This window comes from Ictalurus punctatus, chromosome 21, assembly GCF_001660625.3.
Source record: "Ictalurus punctatus breed USDA103 chromosome 21, Coco_2.0, whole genome shotgun sequence".
NCBI classification, from domain to species: Eukaryota; Metazoa; Chordata; class Actinopteri; order Siluriformes; family Ictaluridae; genus Ictalurus; species Ictalurus punctatus.
In genome coordinates this window covers 1,578,947-1,600,165 of record NC_030436.2, presented here as the reverse complement: position 1 = coordinate 1,600,165, position 21,219 = coordinate 1,578,947, and the positions used below count along the sequence as shown (strand labels likewise).

General features: G+C 40.2%; 1 protein-coding gene across 5 annotated transcripts in view; it reads left to right on the top strand.

Annotated features, from left to right (window-relative positions):
• The first annotated feature begins 4,695 nt into the window (after window positions 1–4,695).
• The window catches only part of iqsec1b (IQ motif and Sec7 domain ArfGEF 1b), a 216,079-nt gene continuing 199,555 nt past the window's right edge, over window positions 4,696–21,219 (top strand). For 3 of the 5 annotated variants that reach the window (XM_053674051.1, XM_017450616.3, XM_017450615.3), the window contains exon 1: window positions 4,701–5,229. In XM_053674051.1, coding sequence (XP_053530026.1) covers window positions 4,964–5,229 — 266 coding nt within the window. In that variant the 5' untranslated portion in view covers window positions 4,701–4,963. Of the gene's footprint in view, window positions 5,230–21,219 lie in introns of all 5 variants that reach the window. The other 2 variants (XM_047149337.2, XM_017450622.3) reach the window with 2 other exon arrangements.

Here is a 21,219-nt window from a genome sequence, read left to right as displayed (position 1 = left end):
GAGACAACACCTGTTTTACATATCTGTGCTGTTGTGAGGGATTCTATTCAGGGGTTGAATATTGTTGAAACTGAAGAAATCATTATAAGTTGTATTTTCAGTTGAATTTGGTGAAACTACTTGAAGCGTTCGTTGTGTTGAACTATTTCAATTGCTTTTGTTTGATTTGTTCGTCGCAAACAGCTGAAAGTCTGTCAATTTTGAATCATTTGGATTGCAACTGTATAATGAATATATAAAATTATAATGAACATTATAAAATTATATCATGTTATGGTGACCTCAATTAAACAACCAAAATAAATGTGTGTAAAATTGATATTTCTTATGTTTTATACAGCTAAAAGAGCCTGGGGTCAAACTGACTCCAAAGAACACCGATGCTGCAAAATTTGTACAGGACAGTGAAAAAATATCATCATGTTGATTTTATGTTTACTGAGTTGTCCCCATTAAATTAGGAAAAGTCATTAAATCTGAAGCAAAATAAAAATGTTAGTCATGTATTCACAGACGTTAATCATTGAATAGGGTCAAATTGACCCCAAAGACAATAGGAGTGTTAAACAACATAAAATATAGAACCTTTTCTATCAGACCACACAATTTTTAGGTTAGTAAAAGTATAGGAACAGATACGTCTTGAAGTAAATGAACACTTAATATTTGGTTGCATATCCCTTACTTGAAATAACCGCGTAAAGCCTGCGACTCATTGACATCACCGAATTTCTTCTTTTCTGATGTATTTCCAAGCTTTGACTGCAGTGTCTTTCAGTTGTTGTTTGTTTTGAGAGCTTTCTCCTTTCAGTCTGCTCTTCAGGAGGTGAGATGCAGCTCAATTGGATTAAGGTCCTGCGATTGACTTGGCCAGTCTAAAACCCACATTTTCCCCTGATGAAGTCCTTTGTTATGTTGGCAGTGTGGTTTGGATCATTGTCTTTCTGCATGATAAAGTTCCTCCTGATTAATTGGATGCATTTCTCTGTAAACTGGCAGGCAAAATGTTCCTGTAAACGTCTGAATGCATTCTGCTGCTACCATCATGAGGTACATCATCAATAAAGATTAGCGAGCCCGTTCTGAAAGCAGCCGTGCAAGCCCAAGCCATGACACTACCTCCACCATGCTTGACTGATGAGCTCGTATGTTTTGGATCATGAGCAGATCCTTTCTTTCTCCACACTTTGGCTTTTCCGTCTCTTTGTTAGAGGTTCATCTTGGTTCCAGAACGTTTTGTGGCTCATCTCTGTATTTCTTTGTGAATTCCAATCTGGCTTTCTGATCTTTACTGCTGATGAGTGGTCTGCATCTTGTGGTCTGGCCTTTATATTTCTGCACTTGAAGCCCTGCCCTGTGAAGGTTGTTTGTGATGTCACAAGCTGCTGTATTGGGGGTTTTTCTTCACAGCTCTCACAGTGTTTCTGTCATCAACTGCTGCTGTTTTCCTTGGTCGATCAGTTCCATGTCTGGTTGTTAGTACACCAGTGGTTTCTTTCTTTTTCAGGACATTCTATATTGTTGTATTGGTTATGCCCAATGCTTGTGCAATGCCTCTGAGCGAGTTTCCTTTCTTTTCTCAGCATCAGAATGGTCTGCTTTTCTTACATATACAGCTATCTAGTCTTTATGTTGGTTTATCCTTTTTAACAACAAACTGAGTCTTTACAGGTGAAACCTATGGCTCAAACCAAGAGTAGACATTCAGAGCTATTACTTCTTTAAACAATCGATTTAACAGTGCACACCTGGGCAGCAAGAAACACATACCAGTCACATGTTCCAATATTTTTGATCACTTGAAAAATGGGTGGGATCAAACAAAAGGTGCTATGATCTAAGATGTTGATGCCACTCCCTACTGGTCTTTGGTTTTTCCAACACAGCTCAGTGTGTATTGGTATCCTGCGTGATATATAGATGAATTTTTTAGCTACATTTAAATGTGTAGTTTAAAAAAAAAAATCAAATCTTTAAAATGAATCATTATGCCAGCACCAGAGTTTCTCAGTGAATAAGGAAAAGCTTATAATAAGAATCCTTTGGGGAAAAAAAAGAAGAAGAAGAAAAAAAAAGCTTCTTTCAAAGCAGCACTTCTTTACTACTCCTGAAACGGCATGGTGTGGAAAGGCATGTCTTTAGAACGTTTTAAAAAGACTGGAGGGGCAACGAATATTCTACTTCACGGCATTCTAGATATTCAAACGATAAGAGTGTTCTCCATAGTGCAGCTCGCCATATCAGCTCATGATGTTCTCTTTATGTGGTTTTAGATTATGGATGCTTTTAAACCCAAAACATTTAAGTATGTTTTGACAATGTGAGTATATCAGGATTATATAATCACTCTGGGTTCTGTTGGGAAGAAAGTGTCAATAGAATGCCGTACTGTATATGAAAGCTTTGAATAAAAAGCAGCTCTTATTAAAAAGCAAAGCCCAAAGCAATACTAGTCCCGAGTGCTTGAGTCAAAAAGTATGGATGAAAGATGAATTGAGGGAATAAAAAGGCTTCTAAAAATACAGGAGAAGCAAGGCTATCTGCCGAACCGCTTAAACAACATCATTGTCAATGTGCCTGGGCTGAGATGATCCCAAGATGTCAAAGAACACACACAATAAGTCTGAATTATGCTCATTATCTGCTCCCTTTTCCTCATTAGCTGCACAATGCTGTGAAGGTTCTAAGCATCAGAAAGGAGAAACCAGAGTGTTTTCACTCTATGGGGAAATTAGGGTGCTTATGGAATCTTCTAGTTTGCACATCTTTTCAGTATGTGTGTGCACATTTAATATATGTCTCTCCTTCTATATCTTCATGTCAGTCCTGAGTAGAGCCTTCATGGCAAGTTTGATTGGGTGCATGTATGTTCATAATTCCACTAAACTCTATTGATGTACTGGTTTGATCTGCTTTGTTTCAAAAGATTGTTCATTACAAAATCCTTAAATTAACGATGGCTTCACTAACATAGGCTAAGGCAAAATGTTCAAACAGAATGAAATGAAGCATAAATTCACTGCATTAGCTTTATTCCTTTTGTTCATCTTACAACCCCAAAACCTCAACCTCAAATATAACCACTAGGGGGAGATCAATGAATCTGCACCAACAGTGCTCATCACAAAAATTGCCACATGCTGAGGTGTGTGTGCACTAGTGTGTGTGTTTGTGAGTGTGTGTAATATATATATATATATATATATATATATATATATATATATATATATATATATATATATATATATATATATATATATATATACACACACACACACACACCTTAGTTTTTTTTTTTTTAAATTCAGTTAACATAATTAAGTTAATGTATCTGTGGGAGCACTATACACTAACTTGTCTTTGTTTGTATGATTATTTGAGTGTCCATCAGTCCATCTCATCATCTTAATTAATTATACTGCCACAGACTGACCTGTAATGTCTACCTACAGTATATAAAGTTACTCATAATTAATAATGTAGAAGCAGGTATCCATTTAACTTGCAAGTAGTCCGGATGCACTTTAAGGCTCAGTGAGTACACTCTTTTTGTGTTGTTTGCATTACTACAAGGCCATGGACAGTTCAGTAATGGATTAGAGCAAGAGACTCAAACTCACAAACAAATTTGTCAATCAAACAATCCATCCATCCATCCATCTTCTACACCGCTTATCCTTTTCAGGGTCACGGGGAAACCTGGAGTCTATCCCAGGGAGCATGGGGCACAGGGCGGGGTACACCCTGGACAGGGTGCCAATCCATCGCAGTGCACAATCACACACACACTCACACACCCATTCATACACTACGGACACTTTAGACACGCCAGTCAGCCTACCGTGCATGTGTTTGGACTGGGGGAGGAAACCGGAGTACCCGGAGGAAACCCCCGCAGCACGGGGAGAACATGCAAACTCCGCACATACAGGGCCACGGTGGGAATCGAACCACAGTGCGCGTCAATCAAACAATCAATCATGTAAACAAAGACAAGTTAGTGTATAGTGCTCCAACGGACACTTTTTTTTTAAAAGAAGACTTTTTGTAAGGTATGTGTAAGAAAGTAAGAGAGTAAAGCCTACGTTCTAATCCAACAGGTGAGTGCTTGTCCTGGGCATCAGTTGCTCCTGATATGAATCCTTCACTGTATAATAAATAAGTGATGGCTTGGTGAACCCCTCCAACTCCGCCTGCCAAAACAAAGCCCATATCTCAGGCATGATATGAATTAAAACCTCAAGATGTTCAGTTTTCAGTCCAAAATGAATATCACGGATGGTAAATGTTTTGTGTTGTTTTTTTGTTTTTTTTTGACGAGATTCCAAATGCCATAACAATGTGACTGTTTACACTTGGGCCACAATACTGTTAACATCTGCCACTGCTCTATCTAACTCTGCCTAAACGTTACCGTTTGGTTATTGGTGACCTATAGTCTGTTTCTGCATTAAATGTAGGATTTCGTGAATTTTCCAAAATACCCTGAAATTGTGTGCTCCTCACAGGGTGCTGCTGCCTCCCCAAAACGCAACCTGTGACGTAACTTCCCTTTACCTTTAGGCCTTCGGTCTACTTGTTGATTTAATAAAAGTCTTGCACGAGTAATTCATGATTAATTTGAATCTCCCATACGCCAGGTCAGCACGGTTTACACGACTGGAGCGCTTTAAACAGATGATGCAGCTGTGGATGTTCGGCTCAGAAGCTGCTGAGGTTCCTCCCGTGAAAGGGTTAAAGGAGGTTCTCCAGCAGCAGTGCAGAGCGCTTGTTCTGAGGGTAGTGATTGTGGCGCAGAGCCTGTGGACGGCGCGCTGCTGCAGCGCAACTTCTTCACTCGGAGACGCGATAAGAGCAGCGAGCGTAAACAATGGGCGAGTGGGGAGAGCGCGGAGCGCGCGCCGCGGCGGATCGGGACGCAGCCTGTGCGTGAACGCGCTGCGGCGTCCACAAACCGGTCTCCATGGACGGGCGTCTCGCGCACGGCGACATGGAGAACGCGACGGAAAACCCCAGCAAGGCGGCCGAGTACCTGAAGGAGCTCAACAACATCATCGAGACCCAGCAGGAGTTGCTGGAGAAGCAAAAGGGGCGCATTGAGGAGCTCGAGCACCAAGTGCTCGAGCTGTGCGAGGAGAACGCGTGCCTGAAAGAGCAACACCAGCGGCACCTGGTGACCTGCAGACTGCAGCAGCTCAGCTCCATCAAAGAAAATGTCATGCAGGAAAAGTAAGTCCATACTTTTGCATGCATGTGTGTGTGTGTGTGTGTTTTTGAGAACCTAACAGCGCTTGTTGCGTTTGGCGCGTGCGGCGCAACCTGCCACTGAACACAGCGGATCTGTCGCTCGTGCGCTGCCACGAGCAGGGGAAAGTGTCGCGTGGTTTCTGTAGAAATACAAATAAACTGTAGTGCATCGGCACGGAGCACAAGTGCACGCTTAATCCGAGAAATCCACGACCAAGTCAACCAAAAAGTCTGGTGTAAAACCCTCTAGTCGTGATCAGACTGGTGCAAAACAGGAGCATAGCAATTTCATCTAAAGCCATGCATTATTATTATTATTATTATTATTATTATTATTATTATTATTATTATTATTATTACAAATCTCATTGATCCACTATGGCAAGCAAACCAGTTCCATGTACAACCGCATGCTCTCGTATCACCGTAGAAGAAAACCAGCTCCACTGCGTGATGGAGAAGACCCGAGGCAGAATAACTCTATAGTTCTGAGATCAAATTTGGGAATTAATTTGAACCTGTATGTGTTTTATTTGATCAAAGAACACGTGACTAGGCGAATACAGCTGTCATGTGCACGTACATGCCTCCAGCTGTGAGTCCAGTGCTAAGATTGAGGTGTGTGTGTGTATATGCATGCATAAGGTTTGTCCCTCATTGTTGCTGTGTTTGGCATCGTGTTGGTAACTATGTGCACTAAAAGGTTGCTATTTAGATGAATATCCAAATCCCCTCCGAAATTGTGCACTGTGATCCAGGACCAGTCAGTGTGTGTGTGTGTGTGTGTGTGTGTGTGTGTGTAAAAGCTGGGGAGTAATGGTCCTGTCAATAATAAATTAAGAATGAAATTCGGTGGATTGTGGAGCAGGAGCTTTTCCATTTTGCATGAGTATATCTGCTTGTGTGCGCAGCCTCACAGCATCACTAAACTCTCCCATCGAGCTCTCTATCCGTCTGTATTTTTTATTATATGTTGATAATCCTGGTAATGCGCTGGCCAGCCCACCTTGTCTGTCTCTCTCTCTCTCTTTCCGACGTGCGGCAATGTTTGAGTCTTTTATGTGGATGTGCCGCAGAGAGAAACATTAATCCTGGGATAGTTCTGGGTCGCTAACTAAGCTTTCGGATGTGGGACATTTTATGTATTATAGAGTTGATCTTAAAGTAGGTTGAATAGGTTTGTGATTTCAGTACTTGATACTGATTCATAGACCTGCACTTAATACATAGGCCATTACTGGATTGGGGGATGGGGGGGTACATTCTTTGAAAAAATGACTCCATCTGTCACCTTTTTAAGAGATTGTAGAAGGTTTTACTTCCGAATAGTTCACCACCGCCATGGTGGTGTCCTTGATCAGAACCCTTCACCCATAAGTTTAATACATCCTCCTTAATCTATACCTCCTTTTGATGTGCGTAGAGGTCTGTTTTTGCCCGGTACTGCCATTCTGCTTGACTTGGCAGAGCGGCAGCACCTGCTTACAGTGCATCCGCTCTCTGTACTGTAATACAATGCCGAACAGATGCTGAGCTGATGGCGTTGGCCTAACCCTTTGTAAAAGTTTGTTCGTCTCCTCCAAGCTCCATCAGCCAGCACATCTTAACATAACAGGACACAAAAAGTCTAGCTCCTTTATTTCCTCCCAGTGAACCCATCCGTTATGAGAAGCGTTCGACTCGAAAGTAAACTATAACGAGTTATCTATTGCCTGCAGTCACTGGACTTTAGGATTAGCAATTCAAAATAGACCTCTAAGTGAGTCATACAGGCTTTCCTTCTTGTGCTCTGTAACAGAAGATCTTCAGAGTGCTGCTGCTCAGCTTCAGCGTCCCATCCATGTTCTTACCTTAAGATATCATGAGAATATTAAACAAGAATATGAAGTGCTAACCCAAGGATGTGCACGTCCAGTACTGGAGATGCCTGAGTCTAGTGCAGTTTTGATGAATTGCACCAGGTATATCTGAGCGGGGAAAGCAACAGACTTTGCTACACTCCACCCTGTCCAAGCGTTCGCCATGTGTGTGGTGGGTAATGGGGTATTCCATCCACAATAGACCGTTTGTTTGCACGACATTTAAACATTAATAGTTTTAGGTGTACAGCTATTTTTAAAAGCATAGTGGGGCAGCTGTGGCTCAGGTGTTGGAGCGGGATGTCCACCAATTGCAGGATTGGTAGTTCAGTACCTCACCCCTTCACATGCTGAAGTATGCTTTGGCAAGACACCGAACCCTAAGTACCACCAACTCTGCTGCCTGTGTGTGGGTGAGGGCGCACGGTGGCTTAGTGGTGAGCACGTCCTCCTCACACCTCCAGGGTCGGGGGTTCGATCCCCACCGTGGCCCTGTGTGTGTGGAGTTTGCATGTTCTCCCCGTGCTGCGGGGGTTTCCTCCGGGTACTCCGGTTTCCTCCCCCAGTCCTATTAGGTACAAGTGGTAGGCTGATTGGCGTGTCCGAAGTGTATGAATGGGTGTGTGATGTGGTGGCCATCTTCAGTCGTCTTGCCACTGGATCATGGCGGTCACCGGGAAGTGAGAGCGAGGCTGATGCTGCGCAAGTCTTCCTCGCTTTAATCCAATTCACGCGCAAGTCGAGTTCCAGTTTGTGTCCTCCATAATGGAGGCAGAAATGGAAATCGACAGACGAACCCCTGGTGTGTGTGTGAGTGGGTGAATGAGAACCAGTGCAAAGTGCTTTGTAGAACCTCTAAACTTAAAAGCCAGACCATTTACCATAGTGGAGGCTAGTGGATTCTCAATGATCTAATAAAGCTATATAATTACATGAAAAGTTTTTGGTGCACTTGTACCTAATTAAGTCCAGGAAGAATAAAGTCTGCTTTAAAATGCTCGGATAGTTTTAAAAATTCTGTAGTGTATATAAGACCGTGTTCTTGAGTTGCTCTCGTTGCAAGTTTATAGTTCTAGAGCTCAATCATAAATCATGATTCAAGGCATTCAAGGTACTTGAGGTTTGCAGTGTGAGAGTCGGGGGGTGGTGGTGGGGGGGAAGAAAAAGAGGAAATACATGTATACTCAATCCATGTGTGCTGTGGACTTCAGAGTGAAGATAAATTACAGCGATGCTTAATTCCCAACCAAACCCTCCTCCTCAGTTTACTCGCGCTTCTTGTCTGCACATAAAAAACGCCAACTCCAACACATCCGGCGTTGTGTGATTATGAAATCGTGCTGATTTCCTTGAGGTCCGGGATTTGGAGGGTTTTTAAATGCGGTGATGAAACCCGTTATGTGTGGATATCATGTCTTTGCCTGGTTGTCGATTGCTCAATATTGGCAAAAAAAAAAAAAAGTCCAGAAATTCTGATTAAAATTTTTTTAAATAATTCATCAAAAGAAAAGCTGAACATCACATGTGAGATCCTGCGCTTTTTTTATTTATTTATTTTAATCTGTTGATAAGTTGTGTCGGGTAAATCTAGCTTTACTCCTTTTAATCTTCCTGGGCAGTTGCAGATTGACACAGCAGATGTGCAGCAAAGATCCGGATTCCCTCTCCTGACCTTTAACCCCACAGGGTACATGTGGGGAAGCCTGTAATCATCTACCTTCCAGTGATGAGTAATCTCAATCAGGTTCTTAGTGTATGTTGGAAAGGGAGAATAAATCAATCACACTCTTGGAGGCCTTTCAGATCTCAGACATGTAAGTGGAAAAAACCAAACCTACAAGCTATTAAAGGATTATTGTTTTCCTGTTACAGGAATCAGCTCATACAGGATGTCACTGTTTGTTGTTTGTTTTTTTTTGTGATTGTTGTGGCCAAAAATGCTTGATTTTTGCTGCAGCTTTTTAAAAAAATTTGTGCTGCAACGTGCAGAGTGCTCTTTGTGCTCGGTTTGTTTTTGTTTTTTCTTTCCGCGAAATGTTTGACGCACGTGAAACAGAGTGGGCTTTGTCTGAAAGCACGTTGTGATCATGTCACCCATGACTTGACCCAAATCTGAGGAAAATCTCTGGCAACTTAGAAAAATTGCAAGCTACTGTGACCTGTTATGGAGTTTCCTTGATTTTGCGTTCATTTCTGCAATCGCAAAACTGCACAATTCTGTAACCCGTGTAGAGCTGAAGTAACGTAGTGAGTAAACACACCCCGTGCCGCGCGCAGACCAACTGACCCATAATAATTGATGATGAAATCGTTGTGAATGAATCTCGTTATGGATTAGTCCGTCTGCGTGCGGCATTACGTTACTTCTGTTCCGAAAACACGCCTCGGAGAGTAAATACTAAACCTGTGTCCCAAATGAAGTACTGCACACTTACACTATGCACTGTGTACTCTACCGTCTAGTGTGTGGAGTTTAGAAAGGTGACATCATCTCAAATAGAACACTAGCGGGTTTATTTATTTATTTATTTATTTATTTATTTATTTACTAACCCGGCAGTGTAAGCCGTTTCCCAGTCGATGGCGCACGATGTTAAACACACGTAACGCGCTGCTGCTAGCTTTAGCAGATCCCCAGAATCCACGACAATGAATTTCTTCAGTTTACTGTTTGTCAACGTTATCTTTTATTCCCAAGATAACTTCAGTCACCATCAGACGGAGGCGTACGGCAGGGGAGAATTTTTATATTAAATGCTGCGGAGAAGACGGTAACCTGCGAACTTCATAAAGCAGAGCTCGAGTAGCAGGGAAGCACGACTGTGATGCACGAGCACAAACTTGTGTTTATATCCAAAATGCTCCACTGATCAAGGGCTTGGGGAAACTGGTGCAAGCTGCTTAAAAGGTTTGGTTTAATTTCAGTTTATTGTCATTTTATGCTGTACTTGTGCCCTTGCAGTGTAAATTCAGTCGTTTATTATAATGAAGTGATGTGTTAGTAACGAGGCCGCGGTGCTGCTCACTCGCGGCGTAGACGCGATACAGTGTGAGCGCAAGTAAGATCTTTAATGTCTAAATTAAACACTACGATCAAAGTAAACATAATTAGAACAATATGCCTAAAGGCAGTGAGTAACAGAAACTACAAGGTGCAGTGAAAGCCAGATTTTATTGTTAATTTCAGACTATACTTTAATTATCCGGGTTTCTTTGTGTGTGCATCCATTAAAATAATGTATAAATACTTATGTATTTTTTTAAAAATAATTTTATATGTTTTATGGTTTTATAGTTTTATAAGTGTTTATATTTGTAACACAGTTCGTGGATTTTATTTTAAATGAAAAAGTGGTACTGGAAGTCGACCCCCACGCCCTCCACCTAATTTATTTTATGATTGAGGTGTGTGTGTGTGTGTGTGTGTGTGTGTGTGTGTGTGTGTGTGTGTGTGTGTGTGTGTGTGTGTGTGTGTGTGTGTGTGTGTGTGTGTGTGTGTGTGTGTGTGTTTGTCCGGTGGTAACAATTTAACAACAAAAATGTCATATTTTATACCACAGCACTGTTGAATTCTCTAATCCAGAGCTTCTCAACCTTTTGTAACTTAAGCCGCCCCACCTCTCCCCCACCCCCCAAATATTGGGATGAGACCGGGTATAATGCTTATCTGTTCCATATCAAATCTATCTATTTATAACCAAATATATAATCTATAATTTTTGATAGATAGCTGGATAGATTTTTTTTGTTGTGTTTTTTTTTTTTTTTTTTTTTTTTTTTTTTTTAAAGTATAAAAAGTTTTATGTATTTTTATTTTGGTGTGAAAAGTCGCTAAACTGGCAACACTGGTCTGCACTGAGAGCTAGATAAAAGGCAGGTTAAACTCCGCCTCTCCCCAGCAAAAAGGAAACGCAGAGGGAGAGGGAATGTGGGGTATTTTCATTTACGCACATTCTATTTGAAAAGCAATAAAATACACAGAGTACCCAAATGATGTCTGTGTTTTTCTTTTTCTTGTTTTTTGAACAATTTGCGCCCCGCTTCCAATCTGTGTGGAGGGTAGGGTTGAGAACCACTGCTCTAATCTGATTGGTCAGAAGGTGTTGATTAATTTTCCATAACAGCATGTAGGTTTGTGTGATTTTTATACTGACATTGAGATTACATTGCTACAAAATCCAGTGCTGTTCATCATGATTATAATATATAATATTATATTATATTAAATTATATTATCAGATCTGCCAACCGTGCTTTTTGAGTCTTTTAATGAGTCGTTTTTGTTTCTGTTTTTAACCCAAAAAATGAGATGAGCCAACCAAACTGTGAATCTGGAATGATTTGCGCAGGTGTTTTGAACTCTCCAATATTAAAGTGCACCTATTGTACTTTTTCAGATATTATCTTTCATGTAGTGCGTTCTATAGAGAACTGTTTGTGAATGTCAAAAGTCTGCAAAGTTTCAAAAATTCAAAGTGCACGACAAATGGAGTCATCGACTCTGAAAAGAAAGAACCGATTCTGAACGGCTGAAACGAGTCATCAGTAGCTCCAGACTTACTACTTCTACAAACCTACGTAGGTTTGTAACAAAAAACCCCGCCTCTGTTTTTCATTGGCTGCTCGCGAACAACGTGTACTTTGACCCGCCCTCAAACCCTACAGTTGAGGTTGCATCCTGAAAGAGTTAGGTTCATGTCTAGATGCTGTCGTCTGCGCTGCAGAAGCAAAACCACTTCGCATGGACGTCAAAAGGATGAGGAGGCAAAGCGTCAACGGCTAGAATTCATTTTAAAACGATATCACAGCGGTTCGACTCGGAGCTTCGTTTGTGTTCTCGTCATGTCTAGCCGAAGTCAGAACAGGATTTGCGAAACGATTGTTCATTAAAGACGGAGCTGTACCCACTTTATTCGGACCATCTTGCACCTCTGGATCACAGCCTGCAAGTATGATTCATTATTTATGTATATATTTTCTACCAAGTGTTCCAAATGCGTGGTTTTGTGTCGTACACGTGTACAGCCAGTGCACAGCTATTAGCCTGTTAGCTGTTAGCCTCTGCTAACCGGCTAACTCGCATTATTGTCTAACTGCATATAAACTTACCACTAAGAAAAGTCCTGTTCTCGTCGTGCTTGCGATGGTGGTTCGGGTTGGTCTTGCAGTGCATCGCTATCGGACTTGGGCTCACATTGATAAGGTAAAACCGACATTATTACCGAGCTGAAATTCAGGTATGGTAATGAGCGTTTCCTTTCCGAAACGCGCTGTAAGTGGTAGACCGATCACAACAGACTGGGACATCTGACCAATCAGAGCAGAGTAGGCTCTCTGAAAGGAGGAGTTTAGAGTGAACGGGTCCTTGAACGACTCCTTTGTGACCCTGAGAAAAAGAGGTATTGTAAGTGATGAAAAAAATTGAAGTGTTTTTTGACCTTGGATGCATGTAACCCTATTGTATGAGACCTCAAAAACAAAATTAGGCATGTTTAAAAAGCATAATGGGTGCCGTTTAGGATACTCCCTGGAAGCTGCGTCGTTGTTCGAATCTCATGCGCTCTCGGCTCATGTGGCGATGCTGCACACCCCACTGTGTTTTACTCTTAGTGCAGGAGACGGTTTTGAGTAAGTGGCTGATATTTGTATTGATCTCTGGCATTCTGTTTTATATTTAAGACTACATTTGCTGGTTTGGCTGGTTTCTTTCTGAACATCCCAGTGATGGTGGAAAGGGAAAAAGAAGCTTTTTCCATCATTCTGCCAAATTCAGAATGGAAAAGTCACACGTGTCAAGAGGAGTTCATCTCCATTTGCCTTCCACAGTTTATATTGTTACTGTTCCTAGTCTCTAGGTCATGTAGGTGAGTTTGTATTCGATTTTGTGTTCTGGAGCTCTGTAAAGTCCAGGAAGAGAGAGGGCAAGAGCTGCTTTTGTACTGGAGCAGATCGCTTGCCTTCATTCCTTGTGCGCTTTGCCACGTCAGCTCTCAGCCGTGTGCTGACCACAGCAAGCTGCCAGTCCAGCCCGTGCCTGTAAGGGCTACTGAAGGAACTTGATACGTGGTGTTTAAATGCAAAATCATGCGGTGTTGAATGTGCCCGTCTCAAGCAGCGGATCATTCATGCAGCACTGCTACTGTATTGGAGTCTAATTTCTTGGAACGAGCATTAACATTTAAAACCCCACTGTTAAGGCGAGAGTGACGTCACTGTGAAATGAAAGTGTAATACAGACGTGTCAAACTCAAACTGGCCTTTTTAGTGAGGCTTTGAAGGGACATAATTAAAGGCTATTCATTAAAAAAAAAAACAATAAAGCACCAATAAAATCGGTTCTTAAAGTAGAATGTTTCAAGGAATAAGAAAGGCTAACGGAAACTATTCAACTGTATGCACTATTGGGCCTAGCGAACATTTATTAAAACTGATTGAGATGTAAAATATATAAGTATAATGAATATGAAATATTTTTAAAAATAATAACATTTAAGAAAGATATTGTAAGAAGAACTACTCTGGTTTCCTCGCCCAGTCCAAAGACATGTGCTGTAGGCTGATTGGCATTTCCAAACTGGTGTGTGTGTGTGCCCTGTGATGGGTTGGCATCACGTTTAGGGTGTCCCCTGCCTTGTACCCTGAGTCCTCTGGGATAGGGTTCAGGCTCCCCACGATCTTGTGTAGGATAAGCGGTAGGACTGTGACTGTGGCCATGACGACCAAACCACCGCAAACTGTTTCTGCTTGAGTGGGCACTATGACGAGTACAATGTTTTGTAAACCAGTATAATAATATTATTATTATTATTATTATTATTATTATTATTATTATTATTATTATTATTAACAGTTGCAATATTAATTTGTATTATATCCTACCATATAGCTGGATAGTTTATGTTAATACACAAATTACGTAATCATAATCAAACACCTTGTACACCATTGTCTGTTAGTATGGTGCGGGTTTGGTAAAATCCTGTCAGGTGAATTCTGCAATTTCACATCGAGTTCTGACACTGCGATGGATCTTGTTGGGAAACCAAATGTTACATCGGCGATCTGGGAACATTTTGGGGGGAAAAAATAAGTGTTAACACTAACGTACAAATCTCAGGAGCCGTCTCCAGGCATGTCACCCAGCTGCGTTTTTATTTATTTTATTTTATTTAATATTTCGATTTTTAACCATTCTACAGGTTATCATCCCACAGGTATTTCTTTGAAAGTTTTACAATCTTGTGGTATACTACACTTGTAAAAGAAATGAAAGTATTCATCAGAGAAACGTGCAGCCTTGTTTCACTTCTTCTCCCCTTGCGGGTCGATCACAATACCGTATCCCACAGCGCCCTCAGGCTGTTTCTCATTGCAATAACACAAAACAACAAGGCTGTATGGTTGTTCTGACGGAAGTGCTAAAATAAAAATCTATTTTTTCATTTTATATTTAATTGAAGCGTAGAAAATGATATTATTTTATGTAGTGATATAAATTTCACCCCCCACCAATGCTCACCGCGGTGCTCTGGTCTTTGTTCTGTGGTAAAATGCTGCCACCGCCACAGAGCTAATAAGTGGGATAGAAAATGGATGGCTGGAGGGATTTAAGAAGAACTCTATTACGATTATCTTTGCTAAGAACATACATGTTTTACGTTCTCCTTTGTCTTCATGCTCAATGAACTTTTATTATTTAAAAATGTATTCACACACTTGGTGATACATTTCAAGATTTAGAGTTAATTACTGGAGCACACTAAAGGCTACCACCTGACTCATTATATAATGTGTATGTGTGTGTGTGTGTATGTATGTGTGTATATGTATGTATGTATGTGTGTGTGTGTATATATATGTATGTATATATGTGTGTATATATGTATATGTATATATGTGTGTGTGTGTGTGTGTGTGTGTGTGTGTGTGTGTGTGTGTGTGTGTGTGTTGCTTCCTTTTTTTGTAAGTCTGTCTTGCATCAACACAGCAGGTAGATGTTTATTTTAACCAGCCCATGTGTGCTGTACAGTGACTCATGCAGAACACGGGTGGGCTGGGTGGGCTCTAAGCTACTGGTCTGGTGTGAGTCAGTTTATTGTTCTCATCAAGCATATATAAAACATTTTCCAATGAAAAGTTTTTCTACAGGAAAACCTTCCTTTTGTGCATGTGTAAATGGAACATGGATTGTCCAAGGCCATCTGTGTTGCGTATTCCTCCCGGATTATAAAACCTGGTTTTCTATGACTTAAAAAAAAAAAAAAAAAAAGTATTACACCAAGAACCTTACAAAACCCATATCCCTCGGTGATGAAGTTTGTGGTTAATTTATTGTTCTGCGAAACTGCCAGATATAAATATCTAATATTGTGGTCAAATGAAGTTTTATTCAGTTTCTCTTTAGATGGGTTGCCAAGCATACGGAGGTCAACTTTTATGAAGTAATCTTTAGACTTTCACACACACAAATAATTTCCAAATAGGGACCAAAAAACCCCCCCCATTAAAATCTGTCTAACATGCCAGACATATCGGTCACTTGTGTTGGACTGGGGGATAATGTGACCCCAGTCTACCTTGTTATTTTTGCTCCTTCTCTTTCATGTTCCACAGGTTTAGAAACGGTGGTCCTTACTCAAATCTGAAAGGAAATGAAATCCACCACATCAACCGTTTCCTTTGTGCAGTGCATAAAGGATGTTGCTGTGCTACAGCCAGGTTTATATCAGGATAAGGTAAAAACACTGCTCAGGGGAAGCCCATACAATCTCTACTCATCTTTTCCATGAATTACATTTTCAACTCCATGCTTGATTGACTTGCACTAGATCGGTACTCAAACTGAGATGCGTTCTTTACCCGTAATTGCCCCCCTCCTTCCCCCTTTTCTTTTTGAAAGTTCAGTTGTCATGTTTCTTCAGACTATACAAGCCAGCTGTGTAAAGATCAAAAGCAATAGATCCTATTATATAAAAGCAGCACAACGATGCATTTAAAGTGCACTGCCTAGACCTCCAGCAGCTCTTCTAACGATCCCATGGGTGCTTTATTCGGCGTCCCAGCAGCACTGCAGTACAGATGCTTTATATTTTGCTTTCAGGTTGAGTTGTCTGCCCCCAGCACTGCTGGAAGAGGCATTTTCGAATTTCATGGTGGTGGATAATTGTGTGAGGGAGTAAGAGTGCAGAGAAATGAATGCTGCTTGTCATGTATTTTATTTTTTTTTAACATAATAATAACCTTTGACATGCTGGGCATCCTGTAGCGATGCTTTTTTTGAATTTTAAAGTGAATTGTGAACACAGGCTGGTAAGTCTTTCCAAGCCACCAAAACCGACTGAAGTAAAACCTCTGATACAAATCATGTTTTGCATCTTGAGTGTGGGGAACATGGCTGCATGGGGCTGCATGGGGCTGCATGGGGCTGCATGGGGCTGCATGGGGCTGCATGGGGCTGCATGGGGCTGCATGGGGCTGCATGGGGCTGCATGGGGCTGCATCATTAAGTGCAGTTTGATTGCAGGTTTCATATTCAGCTGAAATGTGTCCTTAGAGAAGAAGTATTGTTGCTGGAGTTCATGGTCAAGGAAAATGGTCTTGAAATCATTTTGGAAGACAAACATTTGTTTATTTGCAGTTATTAATGGTGCAGGATCAATTTCAGTAGAGAGTTTTATTTGATAGATCTATATCTCTGATCTTACTCTTTTTTTCTTCTTCTTCTTCTTCTTCTTCTTCATTAATCCCTTCCAGTTTTAATAAGTAGAACTGGCCAAATCTCAATTTCATTTTGTATTTTAGCAAAACAAGAGACCAAATATTTATTATAGCGCTTAGAAAGGTGTTTTATATACACATTTTAGCAGATGATCTAAATATATCAATTTCATTAACACCTGACTCGCTTAATGACTGTGGAAGTAGGAGGGTGTACTTATTTTTTTTCCAACCAGCCAATATTTTTCTGAATGTTTACTTTTTGTTGGAAAAATGACTACATAGTGGCAACATAATCTGGTGTTTTTGTTATTTTTGTTGCTGTTGTGTGTGTGGGTTTTTTTTTTTTTTTTTTTTTTTGTCACCCGAGGTTATTTGTTCGTTTATAGAAGTTGCTGAGGACCACACGATTCTTATTTAGGCCCTGATAAATAAAATAAAACACACATAATTGAAGGAGAGTATACTTTTTTTTCCCTATAACATATAATTTTATGCTGATGTGTATTTGCATACATGAGAGAGAGATTTGTCATTTTTTTTCATTTCATTATCTGTTTTGTTTAGATATTTCATTCATTAGAACATCTTTCAGTATTTTTTCAGTTCTTTAGGAGTATTCAGTTCTTTAGATCAGGCTGTTAAACTACACTGATATTTTTTACCTTACTGATAATTTTCTTTATGAAAATTACATTGCTTTTATTATTATTATTATTATTTTAAATGGTTTTATTTGATAGATTAACACTTTACCTCAGTAATCAAATCCTATAGTAGATGTAGGCGGTCTCTGGGGAAAATCAGTGCCCAAAAATGTTTTTATTTTATTATTTTTTCCAGCTGTATAGACTTTCGGGTGATAAAATTATTATACTAATTAAAGAACCTTTTTAATTTACCAAATGTAAAAACAATCCATATTAAAAACCAGTAAAAACACTTGTTCATGCAGCTGTGTCTGTGTTGTTGCCACGGGCGTAACCACGCATTCTTTAGGGGGTCGTGTTCCCCCCAATGTTGAGGAAATACCAATCTGTCCCCCCAATATACAGTAGAAAATATTTTCTATATGCCCCCCTTTAATGAACCCTGCCAACGGATCTGTCTTTTCTTCATCCGTTCTATTTATTTACATCTGTTCCTTTTTAATATGTTTCCGTTTGTTAAGGAAATTAGGTGTGTGCCCCCCCCCTCCAATTGTACACTCGGTTGCACCCATACTCAACACAAGTTGGTTGATGTATTTTAGCAGCTCAGTCTGTAAGAAATGGAGACAGCAGCCAAGCGTAGAAAAGTGCAGCAGAGCATACGAGCTTTTTCCAGACAGGAAGTAACTAGATACCTAAATAGTAGGTGACCCTAGCTTCGTATAGAAGGCATCATACCATGGCTTGGTTTGTTCTTAAGAACGTCAATTAACTTTTGATATTTGCACACCCAGGAAGTAGGCTAGGCCAACGTCAGGTCCAGTTTTTGACCATTAACGTTCCATTCACTTGCACATCCTCCCGCCGAGTCCGTTGTGAACCCTCACGTTGTGACGGACTGTTATAAATGCGAGTGAAAGTGAGGAAAGTTGCACAGCATTTCATTCCTTTACACTACATTTAGACTAAGGACAACTAAGTGGACCCCCCGAATGTCCACACCATGGTTACACCACTGGTTGTTGCTATCACTAACACAGAGTTTGAAGAGTTGTGTTTTTTTGTGTGTGTGGTGTTGTTGTTGTTGTTGTTGTTGTTGTTGTTGTTGTTGGTGGTTTTTATTTTTTATTTTTTTAATTTTTTTTTCTTCTTTCTCTCAGTTCTCAAACATTAATAGGAATGAGTCAGGTGACCATATTTAAAGTGGATATAAAAAGTCTACACACCCTTGTTAAAATGACAGGTTTTTCTGATATAAAAAGAAGAAGATAAATCATATCAGAACTTTTCGACCCTCCGTGTGAAGCTACAATGTATAAAAGTCTATCAGTGTGGCACATCTTGACTTGCCAATATTGTCCCACTCTTTCTTCCAAAAACATTATAAAGTGATGAAGTTAGAAAGGCATCTCCTGTGCACTACTCGCTTCAGGTCACTCGCTTCACCCCACAGATTTCCTTTTCATCTGCAGCTTACTAGAACACACCTAAAGGTTTTGAACTAAAATCTGCTGGTATTTGTACATGATCCATGATTCCCGCCACCTTGAAAAAGCCCCAGTTCTAGCTGATGAAAAGCAGCCCTAAAACAAGATGCTTCCACCACCATGCTTCACCTTGGATGTGGTGTTCTTTTGGTGATTTATTTACACCAAACATACCTTTTTGGAATTGGTCTCATCATACCAGAACACATTTTGCCGCATGGTTTGGGATGATTTAGTTGGGCTTGATGATGATGATGTTTTTTTTATTATTATTTTCTTGTGAGAAAGGGTTTCCCTCTAGCCACTCTACATAATAGCCGCCCTAGACATGTGAAGAATGAGAGCTTGTCACCTGCAGAGATTAATCAGGACTTGTCAGATATTCCTGCAGCTCTTTTAATGTAGCAGTAGGTCTCTTGGCATCTTCCCTGGTAAAACCTTGTCTTGTCCTTTTGATAACCTTTTACATTCCTAGTCTAATTTCTATTCTTTCACGACTGCCACGGCTTGTCGCCATTAAGAATAAACTTGTCCTCATGCGCTTACGTCTCATGAAACTCTCTCAAACATGAGCTGATGAGTGTTTGCACGCTCATCAACTTCTTTAGAAGATTTATTATTTTTTGACACTGGGGCGTTTTGTGGATTAAAATAATTGTTGCACACACAAAACTGATGCAAATAGTGGTGCATGAAATTACGAGCCAATCATTATATTATCGCGCTGAATAAAATGATGCAGAGAGCCATACTGGACCCACGGGCCGTTGTTTGACACCTGGGTTATATGAACGACATGTTACTTTCCACTGCGGAACTGTTCCTGTGCATGCTGTTTATCATTCTGTACTGCTTCAGGGCCAAGATGATTATTGGTTCAGAGTCAGGAATTCTGTTATAAGCATAATTAACATTCTAATAACGTAATTCATCATCCCAGGACGGAGAATTCGCTCTGGGTTTTGTGGCTTAGAAAAGTTAGCCTAAAGCCAGTTCACACTTTCAGATGTCAGCACTCTCAACTTTATTAAAATTATTATGGTATAAACTTCATTAACAGTACACCATCCACAATTAGAGAGGAGTTTTAGACTCTCTGTGCGGGTGATAAATGTAATTGTCCCTTGAATAAGTCAGCAATCAGGATATCCTTTTAAGATGTCATTGAGATGCTTTTGTCCTTTATTTATTTATATAATTATTCAGAAATCTGCGTTACTATTCATGAGCGCTTGCTTGTAATACCATGTATGATTCTTGGTTTTCCGTCCTTTCTATGTGAATGTAAATATGTTGGCCGTAATACACTCAATTTGGAATTTGTCAGGTTTTATCTAATCAAGTTCCATTCACAAAGTTTACTGGACATTTTGGAATATCATCTGTATTCTTTCAGGTAGGAAAACTGTAAACAGTATTGCATCATGGACATTAGCATTTATTTGTAAAGCTGTTTTTAGGCTTGTTTGCTGAATGGAGGATAATGTTTCAGTAAACCTGAAGCTCATGATATGGCTAATCCACATGAAACACACACACACACACACACACACGTGCACACACACGCACTGTGATTCTGTGATCACCAAATATATCTTCCAAGAATTTGCTTCATTTAGTCACTTCTATCTTTTTGGGGGGTTTTTTTGTTTGTTCATTTGAGTGGAGATGGTAGCAGTGTGCCATAGTTTATCAGGTTATCTGATTATGAATGCTCACGGGATCATCCTCTGAAATCTGTCCCACTTAAAAGCCGTTTGTTGGTGGTGCAGCAACAGGAATGCTTCAGGAAGTGACACATGCACAGCTACCGTTTATTCAGATCTAACTATGCTGATTCAGCATGTCCTGCATTAGCAGTAATTATGCTGCCTTCCTGTACCCTCAGACTCATAAACATTCATTCATGTCAAAGGGAGCGTTGGAAAATTTTTGGATAAATAGCTTTTTAACAAATGACCTTCACGTTTTCATCCTAGTGAAGATAAGGATGGTTGCAAGGATGGTTTCAGTTGATGGATGATTGATATTTTTTTTTTTTTTTTTTTTTTTTCCTCTATGCACACTTCTTGTATCTCCATGGGTTACATTATGGAAGATTTTACAATATGGATCCAGCTGACATTAGTGATGCACTTTAATGCAAAGAATTAAGAGTCCTTCATTAGGACCATATGATAAAAGGGCTGTTGCTGCTTTTTAGATTTCCTGTGTGTTCATCAACATATTCCTCTGTTTTATATCAGCACAATACAGACC